General features: G+C 36.6%; 1 protein-coding gene and 1 long non-coding RNA gene across 2 annotated transcripts in view; one reads left to right on the top strand and one right to left on the bottom strand.

The window, feature by feature from the left end:
• Positions 1-4,066, bottom strand: part of LOC122282397 (ATP-dependent DNA helicase Q-like 2) — a 37,566-nt gene extending 33,500 nt beyond the window's left edge. Inside the window, exons 1-2 of the mRNA XM_043094350.1 lie at positions 3,849-4,066; positions 465-685 (exon numbers count right to left, since the gene is read on the bottom strand). Of these exons, the coding sequence (XP_042950284.1) occupies positions 465-685; positions 3,849-3,912 (285 nt within the window). The 5' untranslated portion in view covers positions 3,913-4,066. The remainder of the gene's footprint in view (positions 1-464; positions 686-3,848) is intronic.
• A 3,545-nt stretch (positions 4,067-7,611) lies between these two features.
• LOC122281038 lies at positions 7,612-9,519 on the top strand. Its single transcript, XR_006230123.1, has 3 exons — positions 7,612-7,925; positions 8,011-8,103; positions 9,385-9,519. It is a non-coding gene; the product is annotated as an uncharacterized LOC122281038 (long non-coding RNA).
• The last annotated feature ends 9,097 nt before the right edge of the window (positions 9,520-18,616 follow it).

Below are 18,616 nucleotides of genomic sequence, written 5' to 3'. Positions count from 1 at the left end.
AGATATTAAGGAGACTATCAACAAGAGGAGATATGACAACCTTTTGTGCTTTCAAATTTCTCTAGTCTAATTAGACAAAAATAATGATAGCCCTTTGAGACTAAGGCACAACACCAGAAACAATTAAGGAAAATATAATAGGGTGCATAAATTCAAGTTTTTTTCTCATTAAAATAAGAAAGATTAGGGAAACCTATCTTTGTGTGCTTGTGGTGAGCAAAGACAAGAATACCATGATCTTGAAGTTTGTTATGGTGAAGAAAATTATTTAAGTTTGTAAGGAACAATCAAGAGGTTATATACCATTCACTTCCACAGAAGTAGTGCAGAATACAATAAGAAGGTTACATCCAAAAAATGGCTGAAATATCTGGTGGCTGAAAAATAGATAGGAATCAGACTATAGAAGCAGCAGTACACAAATTAAATAACAAAAAAAAAAATCTGCCCAGGACAGCGCCTACCTCCCTCTGATTTTCACGATACGTGGGTATGCCAAAAACATTGAACCTGACATCATCAGCTTTAGAATCCCACTCAAATGGTCCAGACCAGTTTTCAACAGTAGCTGAAGCACCATCTGCAACAGGGTCTCCTGATCCTTCACATGCTTCCAACAAGGTTTTCAATTCAGTCTGTCTTTCATACAGCTTCTCTTGCCGCTCAAGTAACCTGTTTATATGGTCTGGACAATGACACAGGAAATTCACAATGCAATGTCAGGGTAATATGAAGAATACTAAATCAGCAAATCTCTACGATCAATGAGCGGCTAATGGTTGCTAAACAGTAATTTGCTGATCAAAATTGTCTGGACCTATATTTTGGCATCATCTACAAGATTTTTCTTTTATTTATAAAATTTTTTACCTACAAAAAAAAAAAAAAAAAAAAAAAGGCTGAATTGGACTAAATGGGAGTAAACATGGAATGGATTGGATAACTTTTACCCTAGCCACATTTTTGGTGTTATGGAAAATGTTAAGGGGAATATGCATGATCACAATGCCATGTTTGCTAAAAGATAAATACGATATTATTTCCTTTTTGGATTTTAAAGCATTTATATATATATAGTTATATATATAAGCCATGAAAAACAAATATAACTCCTTTCCCTGGTTATGGCATAGTAGTGCCCCTTTGAGCTTGTGTTTCTTTGTGTGAATAGCTGCTTTAAGGAAGATCCTCACCTTGGATAATATACATTTTCCCTAAGTAATTTGTAGATTTTTTTTTCTTTTTATAAGTAATAAAAAACTTTATTCCCAAGAATAGACAAAGCCCAAGTACACGGAACGTATACAAAGGAAAAAATTTGTAGATTGGTATTGTTTGTGGCAAGAGGAACGGGGAATCCATCAATCATCTCTAGCTTCATTGCCAAGTAGCTAGTGCCCCATGGAAATCTATCTTTGGTTTCTCCTAGACAGGTGTATTTCTTGTAAATTTATTGTGTAATTGGATTGCACCTTTCAATAAAGTCTTATTACGTATATAAAAATCTATCTTTGGTCTTTTTGGACTAGCTTGGGTCATGCCTAATGCGTAGTACAAATCTTGGACTGTTGGAAGGGGTGATTTGGTTGGCATCGAAGAGAAACATTGTGGAAAATGATTCCAATGTGCATAATGTGGTGCGTTTGAAGAGAAAGTAATGACCGTTACTTGGAAAATTGTGAGAAAACTATGGTGGATTTTAAGACTTTCTCTTTTAGAACTTTGTATCACTGGATGGTTGCACATTCTTGTCTTTCTATGTTTTATTTCTAATATTTTCTGAATTTCTTTACATTTAATGGCTAGCTGTTTATCTTGTATACACCCTGTCAACCATGTGTTACCCTCTTCTCACATCAATCAATCTTTAACTACCCACCAAAAAGTTATCACACATTAATTTCTTAAATAACAATTTTAAATGCTATAGTTCAAACATCCAAAATAAACCTTAATATAATTACACATCATGGTCTAAAGAAAATAACAATAAAAAAACAATAAGTAATACCTAAACACACCTTAATTAGTTATGAACTAGCAACAAGTATATCCAAACTCATATCAACAAATCATTTTCTTTGTTTTTTCTCCTTCCAAATAAAAGAAGCACTTCCATCCTCATAATGTGTTCATACCCAGCTCCTCCCTCATCAACCTCCCCACTTAAACCACCATCTCCTCATATAAGGCCACGGTAATGTAGTGAACTATTGGCCACCCGCACATTAGCCAATTCATGACTATAAGCTATTACCAAACACCACCACCACCAATAACCAAATACCAGCCAACCATGCATAGATCCTCTGATATAAGGCATGCTCAGCCTCTGCTAGCCAACACAACTGTGTTTACTGTCTTCTTAATTCTCCATCACCACATATTGATATCCTTGTTGGTGCAGTGTGGTGGCTATTGGATTTCTTGGATGGATTTGACATTTTCTAGATGTGAGTTTCAATGGGTGTGTGCCTTTTAATCACAGTGGCAGCAAGAGGATTAGAGGTCGGCAGAAAGATCTGGTCGTGGAATGTGAGTGAGTGAGAGAGAGGGAGAGAGAGAGATAGAGATTGCTCTTGATAGTGGTTAAGCATGTCTCACGTCAGAGACAAATGGTGACGATGAGGCTTGTGAGCTAGAGGACCATAAGGTTTGTGTGAGCAAGGGCAACTGGTTCAGGTAGTCCAGAAAGAGCTTAGGATAGCTGCCATTCAGATTCTATACATGCCCAAGAAAATAATCCAATCCTTGCTAATCCCTAAACCTTCTTCATGATAAAATGGCTCTGTAATAATGTGGCTCTTTTTTAGACAGGATTAAGTTGCCTTTATAAAAAAATGGGCCCAGATGCAGACTTGGACTGTTTAGTCCTAATCTCAATTCTTCACACTCCAGACAAGGCCTAAAGCCATTTCATGATTGAAGCAAAACTGTAAAAAGTTTCAAAGTTTCATCTCTTGTAAAGGGGGGAAATAAAAGAGCTCAGCCCATAGCATCCAAGTTTACTCTTGTTCTTATTGTTCTTTTTCCTTCGTCTTCTTTTACACAACGAGTAATTTTTATTTTTTATTTTTACATGCAAATAGTTGTAAGTTGATCATTTGCCATAATTGAAATACAGAATGGATGTGGAGATTTAGCTAAAATACGATTACAGTCTAATTGGCCCCAAAAGAAGTAATCCTTAAGAAGGGTTTATGAACAGCCAAGCACAATTTTGAAAAATAATCAAGCAAAAAAAATGTTCAGTAGATAAGTACTTCCAATTATTCATCACACATCCATTCCTTATAGTTATATTGAATTTTAAAATTCTAATCCTAAAACCTCGTTTGCATTTAATTATCTTCTTCTTCTTTTTCATAATTTGTTATACCTTCTCCATTTCTTTTTTAAGGCGGCCAGATACTAGTCGCTGAAATTCTCACTGGAAAACGTTATGTTTCACCATATTAACTGTGACAAATTTTGCATATATCCATAAATGTGTCTTTTAGGTTCGACGAGTTCTGTTCCAAAAGAAAAAAATATATATCGTACACCTAGAGCCTATGGTACGATGAAATCACATTCTTTTTTGTCCTGTAAGTTAATTTTGCTGTAACTAGTAAACAGCATTCCTGATATCTTGAAAGGGGAAATCTACAGGATAATTGTTAACAGGAAACTAAGGTTCAGCAACATACTCTTATAAATAAATAATAGAGCAGCATACTAGGATGCAACAAAAAGAAAGAGGAAAATTGGAAAGCAACTGCAAAAACGAAGTTAACGCAAAAGCAAAAATAAAGAATATGATCTGATCATCTGAGAGAGAGAGAGAGGTGGAGAGAAATGAAAGGAACCTTGGACGTCTTGAATCTCAACCTCTACTTGAAGCAGCTCCTCGAGTATCAACTGGGTTTCCATTCCCAGGGGGCAAATGGCAACCCTAGCCTACGATCGCGAGATAAATTCCGAAGGGTATGAGCCTCTGGAAATTCGTTTTTCGTCGTCTAAGAAGAGAACGGGGGATGTGTGCTTCATCACAGAGCGAGCCGTTATGAGCGTGCTAATGCATATGGGAGACAAGTTTGGTAGGGCTGGGCAACCGGTCCGGAACCCGGATAACCGGGTTCCGGTTATGGGCACCGGCCCGAAAATCACCCGGATTTTTTAAAAACCTAAACCTAGTGCCAAAACGATGCCGTTTTGGCACGGATTAATACCCTACAGCGTTCCGATCACCCCCTAATCTGACTCTCTCTCTCTCTGAAAGAATTTTCCCGAAACCCTAGCCTCATCCCGTCGTCGCCGACTCGCCGTCATCCACTCATCCCGTCGTCACCGTCATCCTGTCGGTTCATTTCGGTTAGTTTTTGATAAAATCTTCTTTCATTTCGGTTCTTTAGTTTATGGTGTGGTTTGTTTAGTGGATGTGATTTGTTTGGTGTGGTTTCTGATTTTAGGTGAGATTTGTTTTGGGTTTCTGATTTGGGTGTGATTTGTTTAGGGTTTCTGATTTTGGGTGTGATGTCTTCAAGAGCCTTGATTTTAGCCGTACGAAGATAATCACAGGTTGTAGTGTGACAAACTTTTGAAGGAACTCGGTGTAATTGGCTTTGTGCTTTTATTCTCTCACTCTTATCTTTCTCCTTGCGATTGGCTTTACGCTGGTTTTAGCAGTTATAGCAACAACTGTTGATTCTGGGTTCTTCAGATACATTCAAAGAACTTTATACTAACGTATGTAGAGGTTGAAATTTGTTTTGCACCCCTTTCATTTAAAGGGGTCATCTCAAGAACAACAATGATATTTTGTTTGGCTTGGCTTTCCTATGTTTCCTTTTGATATGAGATGGTGATTGGGGGTGGTGATGGTTGTATTTATTTTGATGTTATTATAGTTTTTAGTAAAAAAGGATAGTCAATGATACAATACAAGTTCCTTGAAACAATTATAAACTGCAATAAGTTCTCTCTCCTAGGCAAGTAGAATCTCACATATTACCCTCCTCTACTCAATCAAAGGTATTGGTTTGGGTGGATTTATTGCTTCAGTGGATGTCCCATGGTGGCAACAGTGTTTGGTAACATCTTGATAGAGCGTGCTGAAAACTATTAAGGTGGGCGGGGTGTAGTTGTGTATGTGTTGATGTCAACAGTGTTAATGAGAATCAGGTTTAGGGCTTGGCACGGGTTAATACCCTACAGCGTCCCGATTCCCCCCCCCCAATCTGACTCTCTCTCTCTCTCTCTCTCTCTCTGAAAATTGCAACACCAAAAAACAAAATCAGAATTTTAAAAACTGATCTCTTATATCATCTTTTGAAAGAGCTAATTTGCATAAAATTGCATGAATATTCACTAGAAACTTGGGACCGACCACACATCAAAAGGCACCAAAAAACCGTGATATATATATATATATATTAGCGAAAACGACGTCGTTGTATTGTGTTGATTCGGGTATCGGTTATTTGCTGTGTATTTGGAACGGTGCGGTATTAATATATTTTTTTGTTCAGCCCTTGACACACATATATGTAAATGCACACGCCTTCCATGCAGTGAAGATAAAAAAAAAAAAAAAAAAAAAAAAAAAAAAAAAAAAAAAGCTTCCCCGCAATTAATAAACAGGCTATAATGTAATAGGTTTCTGTACATTAATTATAGGGTTTCTCAAAGATTACCAAGCTTGGCTGAAAGTTATAAATTGATGATTTGCTTCTTAATTAGGCTATAATACGTCTTATACATCATACTTCAAAATTAAAACTCTTGACACCTGGATTGAGTTTTCTGCATGAATTAATTTCCTGTTTTTTTTTTTTTTTTTTTGTTGTTGTAACTTTAACAGATGGAAGAAGATTCTGTGAGCTGTAATGTCGGTATAACCCAAGGGGTTGGCGATTCCTCTTCTATTCCATTGGATGTAGAGGAGCTTGGGACTCTTCCAACCCCTTCTTCATCCACACATACACAAGAACCTACCCGTTCCATCTCACCTTTACCCAAGAAATCCAAAAAAAAACCTAGCAACCAATCTGTGGTATGGGAACACTATACTAGAGTGCAACCTATTGATCACGATAACCCAAAAGTTCAGTACAATTATTGCGCTAAGCTATACAGTTGCCACTACAAAAATGGCACTTCATCTATGTTACACCACCTCCAGAATGCATGTGAAACTTCCCTTCTTAGAGTTAAAGGAGTTGGAAGAAGTCAATCCTCTAGTGTTAAGAGGGATGCGGAGGGAAGAGTGTGTAGTCCACAAGTCCTAGTAAAGTACGATGGAGAAAAACTTAGGGTGTCAACCGCTAAGTATTTTATTAGATGCGAATTGCCTTTTAGGCTTGTGGAGCATGAATGTTTTATTGAATATGTAACGGATTTAGAGCCTCGATTTACTTTACCATCTCGAGGCACTTTAAAAAGGGATTGTATTAAACTGTATAAAGAAGAGAAGATACAGTTAAAAAAATTGTTGGATGGTCAAAGAATTTGTCTTACCACCGATACTTGGACGTCAGTGCAAAATCTGAACTACATGTGCATTACCGCACATTTTATTGATTGCAATTGGAGATTGCACAAAAAAATACTTAAGTTTTGCCAAATTCCTGACCATAGGGGCGAAACCATTGGGAGAGTGTTAAACTCGGGATTGCATGAATGGGGTATTGATAAAATTTTAACCATCACAGTTGATAATGCATCCTCAAATGATGTTGTTGTTGATTATATGAGGAGGAGAATAAAAGACCATGATCGTACTATACTAGGTGGTGAATTTCTTCACATGCGATGTGCTGCCCATATATTGAATCTGATTGTTATGGACGGCTTGAAGGATGTAATTGATTTTGTGTCAAAGATTAGGGATGTTGTCCGGTATGTGAAATCCTCACCTTCAAGATTTGCCAAGTTCAAGGCTTGTGCGGTAAAGGAAAAAATTAGTGGGAGGATGATTTGCTTGGATGTTCCTACTAGATGGAACTCTACATATTTGATGTTGAGTACCGCTGAAAAACACAAACAAGCCTTTGAACAATATGCGTTTGTGGATGACCAATTCTTGAACCCCACTAGCAATGATTGGAAAAATGCACAGATTTTTGTGGAGTTGCTAAAAGTTTTTTATGATGTTACATTGAGCATTTCTGGTTCTTTGTATGTGACAACTAATGTTTATTTTGAGCAACTTTGCACAATTGAGGATACATTAAATGATATGTGCTTGAGTGATGATATTATCACTAGTACTATGGGCATAAATATGAGAAACAAGTATGAGAAGTATTGGGGTAGCACAAATAGGTTCAACTTGATGATATATGTTGCTTTTGTGCTTGATCCACGATATAAAATGATGGCAATGAATTTCTGGTTGCAAAAATGCAGAGGGTGTGAGTTGGCGAATAAGATAGAGGACAGGGTTAAACTCCTTTTAGGCCTCTTGATTGAGCAGTATAACGGATTTCGTGTGGCTAGTGGGAGGAGTTCTAATGTGGCTCAAGGAAGGCCAAGCAGCACTAATATAAATATTGGTAATGAGCCAGCACCTACTAAATTTAAGATCATGTTTACCAACTTTCTTAAGGAACGGTATGTTACGGAGTTTAGATCGGAGCTAGATAGATATTTTTCTGAGACGTGTATAGACGACTCGCTCGGTTTTGATATCTTAGATTGGTGGAGAATTAATGCTGTTAACTATCCTGTCCTTGCTGAGGTAGCACGTGATGTGTTAGCCACCCCCATTTCCACTGTTGCCTCGGAGTCCGCATTTAGTACTGGAGGACGAATATTGGATCCTTTTAGGAGTTCCTTGTCTCCAGAGACTGTTGAAGCTCTCATTTGCACTCAAAATTGGTTAAGGACCAAACCAATTAACATTCGGGATTTGGAAGAATACATACAGTCGATAGACCTTGAAGGTAAGTTTGAAACGTGAAATATTTTTTTTAATATCTATCTAATTCGGTTTATTATCCATCTAACTCAATTTTTAATTTTTTTTAGACGATCATCTAGCTTCGTCTTCAACCGAGGCTGATGTGAGTCTCCATTCCCATTCATGCTGAAAAGTTTATCCTTGGTTAATCTTCAATGGAGGTAAGAGATTTTGTGCTTGTCCTTGGTTGAGTTCCAAAGAGTTTATTGATTTAGTTAAAAAAATCTGTGTCTAAAAAAATAATATTATGCTTTTCATGCATTTAGTTAAAAAAATCTGTGTCTAAAAAAATAATATTATGCTTGCATGCATTTAGTTAAAAAAATCTGTGTCTAAAAAATCTGTGCATGCTTGCATGCATTTAATGACTTCTACTTTTATATATAAAAAAAATTATGCTTTTCTAACAATTGTTTTTTTTCTTGAAAAAATTTAATAACATATATAAATCTATTATCTAATGATACTTTGTAACTAAAATTTGGTCCTCTTATATATTATCATGCATATGGTCCTCTTATATATTATCATGCATATGGCCCTCTTGTAAATCTATTATCATGTATATGGTCCTCTTATATATGATCTAACAACCGAGTATGATAATGTTGCTTCCAGAAGCTTAAACATATTTATTGATGATTATGGCTAGTACTATTCTCGAGCTCAAGCTACAATTTTTTACACCTTTCATTTTGAGTTCTTTTTTCTTCATTATTTATGAAGATAAGTCAATTTTTTCTCACTAGGATTTGAAAGCAAAAGTTGCCCAACCACTCCTGCATGGTGCTTGTTTTGACTGGAAAACATTTTAAGACTTTTAGGTATCGAAGGAACTGATACAAAGTTACAAAGGTTGCAATGTTCATGATGTTTGACACTAAATAATTTTCATGGTAATCACATTCAGATAGCAACCCTGCTACTTCTTTCCATCATGATCAGCATATACATCTGTGCATTTTTCAGATGATGCTGAAGGGACTGCACTAGATTTGTTGGGACTACCATATGTTGGAAAAAATAGACCAGAAAATTCTAGAGTAAAAATTAGAGTTGGGTTGCTTTTGTAGGGTTTGCACTTATTCTGTTAGGATTGCCATATATTAGGAAAACTATATCTGCTGTTTTGATGATGCATATGTTTGGAGTCATAATTCATTAGTTATATGTTGGTGAATTGCTGATTTTTTTTATTTGCACTGTTCATCTATATGCTGATGTTGTAGGGTGTGATCATATGATTTATGCATATGAGATTGCGAATGTGCATAAAAATTATATGGAAATGCTCGTAGGCAATGAATATGTGTATGTGTTGGGTGCTTGTTTTGTTACATGCTTTTGCATTGGGAACTGTGATATAACAATCGAGTTGGCATTTTATGTTGGCCTTATTTTCATGCATGGAATTGACTATAAAATCTGTGTCTTTTGTTTAGTATGGACTTTGTGGGCACAAGGCATTTCTTTGAAGTTGATTCCTATCATTTCATGCATGGACGTGTCAATGATGGGTCAAGAGCGCTCAACTTCTACAGAATTGTTGGTTGGATGCACCGAATTATTGATCATAGGAATTTGTAATCTGATTTATCTTCTCATTTTCACTTTGTGTATGTTTTTGCACGAATTGGGATGATTTTGTAATGAGGAATGTTGATCTGAAAAAGAAAAAGAAAAAGAAACGTTATGTGCAAGATCTGAAGGAACAATATTTTGAAAGAACATTAATAATCAGGCTTTGTTTAAAAAAAAAAAAAACCCAGGTATAGGCCGGAACCTGGATTTCCGGGTTGTAAAAATCCGGATCAATCCGGGTTCCAGCCCGGGTCGTAACCCGGGTATATCCGGGCTGGACTCCGGCCCGGATTTGGAATCCGGGTTCCGGGCCGGGTATGCCCGGATATCTGGTCCGGTACCCGGTTGCCCAGCCTTAAAGTTTGGGTTAGAGCATCCACATTGGATGCATATGTAAGATCATTTTTATATAATATTAACATAAATTAGTCTACATTAAATTCTCTATCTCTAAAAATTTAATTAACTATAAATAATGTTATTATAATTTTTCATATCTACTATTTACTCTCTAAGTTTTATTTTAATCTTTATTTCTCTCTCCTCCCACACTCTCTCTCCCCAACCCTCCCCAAACGGGATTATTTCTGCAACTCTCTCCCTCGGTTTCTCCTTTCCGAATCTCCATCCCTCTCTTGACCCAAACAACCCTACTGGAAGAAGCGAATCTGTGCACCTCTCTCTCACGACGGTCATCGACGGAGCCTGCGACTATTGCTGGGAATCACTGGAGGTTGCTGGTTTCCTTAGTTTTTTACTATTTCAAGTACGATTTCTCCCTTTCTCTTCACGGTTTCGATTAGGATTTTAGATCGTGCATGTGTTTTTCTATTTTTCTGTTGTCATTTCTTCATTTGATGTTGTTCTTGGTTTAGATATGGGTTTCTGATTGTGTGATATTATGGAATCGATTTTCTGTTCTTGGGTTCTATTATATGAGTTTAATGGATTTGATTGCTGTTTTAATTCGATCATAGCAATTAACTAATCACATTGATAGAAAAAGGGGTCCCAAAAATACTATGAATGGTATTAATGGCTATTTCCTTTAGTGGAACCCCAAAATTCCTATAAGAAAAAACAAAATGGGATCTGCTCTCCGATTGTGTTTAGGAGATTTTTCCATTTATTTGGTTTGAAATATCCATTGATATTAGAGTGGTTGTTTATTGAAGCATAAAGATGTTAGGTGAGGGATGACTTCATGCATATTTTCGTGGTACTCACATCCCCAATATGAAAACCATTGAAAGCAGAGGCTAATTTTGATCTTACCATTCTGTTTAAATTTTTAACCAATCTTTAAACAGAATGGTACTCACACCCCCAGTATGAAAAAGCCTCATTTGGATTTTTCATGAGTTTCGATGATATATTATAGAAGGAGTGATACTCATCACAACCATAGAATAATACACATCTACTATCTGCATTTATAGGCATTATTCAAAATTTTCTGGTTGTGGACAGGGACAAAATTATGGAGAGAGATGATTTTTGGAGTTTTTCATTATTTGGTTTGTTTCTTCATTTGATATTAGATTGGTTGTTCATTGAAGCATGAAGATGTTAGGTGAGGGATGACTTCATGCATATTTGTTTACAATGAGGTTATTTGCATGACCCTTAACAAAAAAATAATTGAGCAAAAAGATAAGGACCTTTTTTTCCCTAAAAATAATTGTAGTAAGAGGAGGGGGCGCAACAGAAGTTGCTACTTTCTTTATAGGACTAAGATCGTGCATTGGATTTAAAAACTGAAAGAAAAAATTAAAAGTCTGCATGCTACCTAAAGGGGCAGTCTCACCATCTTATTGGAATGACTTCAACCAGGCCACCTCCACCTTGCAACAAGATCAGATATGTTTTTCTTTTTTCTTTTTTTAAAATTTGATATGATTGAGGTTTTTTATTAATTCTCCAATAAAGAACGAGTAATGTGTTGGCTTTTAATAGAATGTTTAAATAAAGGATATTGTTGATATCAAGATTATAAAGTCATATATATTCAATATGTATGTTCGGATGGTCAACATTCACATGGGTTAATATACAGATTACTTCAACACGGGAAGTGGGATTTCAAACAGGAGAATGATTAGATTTTTATATATAATCATGATCTTGTTGCATCCAGCTTTTAGATTTTCATTAGAACAATTACAAGAAAAATAGATGATTTTTAATTGCATATAGATAAAGCTACACATCATCATTAAATTCATAAAAACTGCATTTAGATAAATCTATACATCATCTTAAAAACTACACAATCTGAATTTTGTAAACATGTTAGCCTTGTTTTACCTCAAAATATGTACTGGGTATGAGTTTAATGAATTTTTTAAACATGTTGGCCCTGTTTTGCTTAATATGTGTTGTTTTAGTAACATTTTGTCCTTCAATATTTTGTTGAAGGATGAACACTTTAATTGATGAGAATCCCTTCTTCACCACATTGTTGGAAAGTGGTGAGTGTGGTATAAACAACCTTATTGTGGATGCTGATTTCGTTGATGTTCAAGCGACACAACCCCAACGAAAAAAAAAGGCACCTAAACATAAATCCCAGCGGGGTGTGTCATTTACTATTGAGGAAGATACTCTTCTCATTTCAGCTTGGCTTAACGTTAGTACAAATTCCATATGGATGACTGACCAAACCTCCACACAATTGTGGAGTAGAATTTATGATTACTACTCCACTTATAAAAAACCTAACAATCAAGAACGATCTGTACCCTCTTTGACCAATCGGTGGTCAACCATTTAAAAAAGTGTCAATAAATTTTGTGGTTCTATGGCTCAAGTTGAAGGAATGTATCCAAGCGGTGCAACCAAGCTAGACAAGGTATAATCATTTATTTTGTTATTGTGTAAAATTTTTTTAGATTTGTCTTACTGATTGTTCCATTATTTTGTAGATTGACAAGACAAAAATTTTGTATCGAGAGACCCTAAAAACCAACTTCACCTTGTATCATTGTTGGAATCTTTTAAGGAATCAACCGAAATGGCAAACACACATGGAGACCATAAGAAGAAGAGACAACGTCCCACGTTCAGGTAGTACTCCAAACTCAATACAATTAGAGGTTCCAATAGAAAATGTGCTTGTGGAGTGTGAGAGACCTCCGAGGAAAAAATCTGAAAAAGAAAGAGAGAAAAAAAGAAAAAGTAGGAAAAGAGAAGATAAAGAATTTAGTGACGCCTTAAGGGAAATGACAGATGATAGGAAGATCCTACTATTGGAGAGAAAAGAAAGCATAATAAGGTTAGAAAACCGTAATTCTGAGTTATTGGCTATTAAGAAGAAAAAGATTGAAATGGAAATTAAGGCTCAAGAATAAAGATCTCTAATATTAGCTGAAAAGAAGAGGAAAAATGATATGAAAATTATGAAATTGGATATTGGTTCCATGAATTCTATACAGCAAGAGTATTTTCATAATCTTCAAATGGAAATTATTTATGAGCAAAGAAATAAGGCCATATCTTGTACATAGTTTGCATTCCTGTTTTGTGCAGTTTTTGATATATTTTTTTTTACATTGTGGTGACATAGCTTGGATATTTATATACTGTTGGTTGCTATGAACACCAAACTAATTTTTGTACCTCTATATGAGCCTTTTATTTTGTTGGTAGTTGGTGGTGGGTGGGAACATTTTGTTGGGTGAATTTTGTTGTTGGTTGGTTATTGTTGTATTGGTTGGAGCTTGCTGCTTGCTGGTGTTGGAGCTGCTGGAGGACCTAATGGCAAGGCTGTTTTCGTTGCTGTTGAAGGGTCCTGGAGCCACTAGAGGACTTGTTTGTGGTTGTTGGTTGTTGTTTTCTGGTTGCTGAATAGAGTGGTTACTGATTTGGTTGCTGCTAAAGTGAATTTGTATTGTAATGAATTTGTATCAAAATCAACTTTTTGAAACTTGTATTAAGTTGATTTTGATACATAGAATTAGTCACGTGTAAGTTTTGAAGTTGATATTAGTCTCATTGCTTAATCTGAGTACATGTTAATATGTGTTGTTTGGTGTATATTGGGTTGGTGGGAAAGATTCACTTGGATTGTTGTCCATGGCTGTAACAGATTTTTGAACTTCTATGAAAGCTTGATAGATACACTTGCCATTTGATGAATTTTATTATATATAGAATTGGTAAATTTGGATGCATGAAACTGGGTATGGATGCATGAAATAATCTTCTTTATTTCATTCTACATGTTCGATTTTAATTGCATTCCATGTACTGGGTATGGATGCATGAAATAATCTTCTTTATTTCATTCTACAGGTTCAGTTTTAATTGCATTCCATGTACTGGGTACTGATTGCATGTATAAACCAGTACATGGAAATTGCACTCTAAAAAAAAAAATCGACAAAAAAAAAAATGATAATATTTTATTATTATTTTGTTTTAAATATGCATAAGTCAATGTGAAAGTTTTGTTGAAATGACAAAGTGGATATGCAAAAGAGATAAATTTGCATATGCATATCCATAGACCAATGTGAATGCTCTTAGAGGCATAGGTGATGTTGGTATCAATTTCCATTTATCATTTCAAATCGTATCATTTCATTCAAAACATCATTTAAAAATAAATACTTTTAAATTAATTATTATAATTTTTTCAAATTAATTATTACAATTTTTTTAAACTTTCAAATAGAAAATAATTCAAATTTTTTAAATTTTAAAATAAAAATTATATTCTAATAATATTTTAATTTTATAATATTTTTTATTCAACTTTTCGTCTCTCATTTTTTAAAATCCAATAAATACTTAATTTAACTATCTCACTAATATTAACCAATCATCTTATTAATATTTATAAAATTCTCATCTCATCTTATTTTCCGAGTATCAAAATTAAAAGATATTTGGGTCAAACTCTTTTATTTTAATAGAAAAAGATTCAAAAATTACAAAAATAGTAGATTAAAAAACTATAATTTTAGAAACTTCTTTTTATTATAAACATTCACTTTTCTATTTCTTTCAAAGAATTGTTTTTTTTTTTTTAAATATTAAGGTTGATATGTATCCGCTTGAGATTGAGTCACGCATTTTTTATTAATGTTGATGGATGGAAAAATTAGTAAAATAAATTATTTCTATGTAACACATTCCATGCCATGTTATTCCAAAATAAACAAATAAATAAATAAACTTGTACCTAATCCTAAGTCAGCCATATGGCCCTAGGAGATGGTAAATATGAAGTTGTAAATATAATATTTACATATTTTATTAAAACCAAGTGGTTTTTGAACAAACTCAAGTTGCTTAAATAATAAATCAACTGTTCACAAACATAAACTGTAACCTTTGATAAATTGAGTAAATTTGTTTTTCGAGTGATATATTTAGAAAATGAGATCATCTCATTTTAAAACTTTTCATAATTTTATTCTCAAATACAAATACTTTTCAATTTTAAATTTTAAATTTTTTTCATCTAATTATTACATGATAATTATAACTTTTCTAAACTTTCAAATAAAACATAAAAATTAATATAATTTTTTCAAATCAAAAATTATATTATAACAATGACCTTTGTTACTCGTCATCCACACACACCACACTTTATTTTATTTTATTTTATTTTATTCTTTTAAACTAATTGAATTCTTCTACTCTTCATCGATATATCATATATTTGGTAAGAGAAAAAATTAAAAATACAAAAAAAAAATATATATATATATATATATATATATAATGTGTGATGTATGGGATGGTGAATAGAAATTTTCATTTACAAAATTCTAATCTTATTTCACTTCTCAAATAAGCCTAAAAATGCTTACCTGGTCGTTATTAGCTAACTCTTAACTTTTGTAAATACATTAATGTAGTAGAATGCATTCCATGTATTTGATGAATGACCATTAGAGTTCTTACCCATTGATGTATTCATATTTCTTGTGACGCCCCCAAATCCCCACGCCCGAACAGGGGGAAATCGAGACGTCCGGATGGTGACAACCCGGGTCACCATCCTATCGACGGGTGCCAAGTGTGTGCAAAGGCAACAAAAGTGCACGAAAGAACACGCAGCGGATAACGAAAGTCATAACTAAGTACCAGAATTTTTCGTAACGTAATACAAGCTGTTTAAAACGTACATAGATAAAATATTACAAAACACAAATACAGTTTTATACAAATATAAAACACAGCATCAGCAGCCCGGCGGAACCGCATCCTCGGGCTCAGCCTCCTCCTCTTCGTCCTCTAACTCTGCACCAAAAGCTACGGAACCAAAATGGTACCGCAGGTAAGTAAAACCCAAACACTACCAGATAAAAACACATAACACTCAAACAAGATGCATGAAACATGCCCAATGCACAAAGCCCATAAAACACCCATTTTCCACACGCGCCAAAAACCCATTTGGCCTCTCAAACCATTAACCAATTTTAACCGCGTGCACCATGACCTCCCCTAGGGGTCATCCGCACACCCTGGCTCCAGTGCCACACCGCAGAGTACCACCACGCATGTGACACCTATCAAGCGATGCCCAGTTCCGTGCCCCGCATGTTCGTAGCCAAGCATCCTCTAGCCCTCACCAGCAAAGGGCCACGGAGTCGGTGCGTAGGGCGATGCTCGGTTCCGCGCCCGGCGCGTTCGTAGCCAAGCAACCCCTAGCCCCCGCTCCCGTCGTCTAGCGACAACTCAGGGGACATCACTCAGTTTATTCCGCTCCCGAGTGACCAGAGGAGCTCCACCGGGATAATAACCCATCCCGGCTTGGGCTCGTGATACACACGCACCCGTAAAACCACTCAAGCCAATACACAGGTTTTCCACACAAATCCACAAACACACGTGCATGCGCCATGTAATGCCATAACAATGCATAATAAAATAATCCAACAATCATAAATCAAATAAACAAGCAACTCCGTCCTCCATCCATCCAACCCCCGAAACTCCTCGGACTCAGTCCGGAATCAACAACCAACAACAATAAATAAATTGAATGAGCGATATATATTTAAATCTGAAAATAGGGTTTGGAAAATACTTACAGCGCTATACGGTAATTTTAGAAAACAAGCGGCGTTGCAAACGGCGGAAAAACAGCAACGTCACAGTGAAAATTCATTGTGGCCGTGGGTTGTGAAAAACCCACTTTTGAACGGGGACAAACTAGGACACGAGATTGATAGGGTATGGTCTAGGGATGGTTGTGAAGCTATTGGAAGTGATGAACGGCCGTGGGTGGCGGCGGAATCGCCGGAAATGGCCGGAAAATGCAAATCGAAAACTAAGCTCGTAGGAGCTGTTCCGGTGGTCGTTGGAGGCCGGAAATGGGTGGGTTAGGACGGCAAGGAGTCGGTGATGAAGTGGTGAAGAAGTGGTGGCCGGAGGTGGAGCGACGGCGACGAATCGGAGCAAAATCCGTGCGCCCTTCTTGGAGCTTTTCCGGCCAAACGGCCGGCCGGTTGGGGGTGGACTTTGGAGGGGTGGTGCACCGGAGGGAGGGGAAGAGAATGAGACCGGTGGGAGGCCGAACGGTGGCCGGACGGCAGTGGTCTGGGCTGTTGAAGGGACGCCCGGCGTGAGGGAGAGGGAGGAGAGAGAGAGAGCTCGGGGGGGTTCGGACGCGGGGGAGAGAAAGAAAAAAAAAAGAAAAGAAGAAAAAAAAGAAAAAAAGAAAAAAGAAAGGAAAAAGAAAAGAAAAAAGAGAAAAAGGAAAAAAAGATGTGAAAAGAAATGAGGTCCAATCCTCACTCCGGGAAAACGAAGCAAACCGCCGAAAAAGATTAAAAACCACAAAAACAACTAAAAGAAATAAAACACAACATCAATTAAATTAAAAACCAATTTTAAAACGCAAATAAATTAAAATAAATAACTAATATATTAATTAAAATAAAAACAATTATTTCAGCGAAAATACACTCAAAAGCGAGTCATCACATCCTCCCCTCCTTAAAAACAATTTCGTCCTCGAAATTGCAAATCAACCACCAACTTAAAGCAAGCCACAAGAAAGAACATAAACCAACTGTGATCAAGATTAAGACACATACCTTCCTTATTCGAACAAATACGGGTACTGCTCACTCATGTCCGCTGCTCGCTCCCAAGAGAAGTCTTGTGCCAACGGATCTCCCCAAGCCACCTTAACCAAAGGTATCGTCTTGGACCTCAACTGTTGCTCCTTCCAATCCATGATCTGCGACGGAACAACTTCATAAGTGAGATCCGGTTGCAACTGAATACCCGCTGGGTCGACGAAGCGTGGCTCTTGCTGTCCAAAGCTCTTCTTCAGGGATGATACGTGGAAGACATCATGAACATCCCCAAAATAATCTGGCAAAGCAACTCTATAGGCGACGGACCCTACTCTCTCCAGAATCTGAAAAGGGCCGACGTACCTCGGATCTAGTTTCCTTTTCTTACCAAAACGCTTAACACCTCTCATGGGAGAGACTTTAAGATAAACCCAATCACCAACTTCAAAAGACAACTCTCTCCTCCGGGTGTCAACGTAGCTTTTCTGGCGACTCTGAGCTGCCGCCATTTTGTCTCTGATGATCCAGACTTGGCTTTGCATTTCTTGAATTATTTTGGGTCCAATTATCCTACTCTCCCCAACTTCATCCCAACACAAGGGTGACCTGCACTTTCTTCCATAAAGAGCTTCATAGGGAGCCATCTGAATGGTCGCATGGAAGCTGTTATTGTAGGCAAACTCGATGAGCGGCACATGATTTTCCCAACTTCCTTGGAATTCCAGGACACATGCTCGCAACATGTCTTCCAGGGTCTGAATGGTGCGCTCTGACTGGCCGTCTGTCTGCGGGTGATAAGCAGTACTGAACTTCAACTTAGTACCCAAAGCTGCCTGCAAACTCTTCCAGAACTGCGATGTGAACCTCGGGTCTCGATCCGACACTATACTCTTTGGCACGCCGTGTAGTCGCACTATCTCTTTGACATACAAACGGGTCAACTTACCCAAAGAGTCGGTGTTATTAACAGGTAGAAAATGAGCACTCTTCGTTAACCGGTCCACAATCACGCAAACAGAATTCTTCCCACTAGGCGTTCTCGGCAAAC

This window comes from Carya illinoinensis, chromosome 11 (genome assembly GCF_018687715.1).
Source record: "Carya illinoinensis cultivar Pawnee chromosome 11, C.illinoinensisPawnee_v1, whole genome shotgun sequence".
Taxonomy (NCBI): Eukaryota; Viridiplantae; Streptophyta; class Magnoliopsida; order Fagales; family Juglandaceae; genus Carya; species Carya illinoinensis.
The sequence above is the reverse complement of the archived record's forward strand: the minus strand, read 5'-3'. Positions and strand labels throughout refer to the sequence as shown.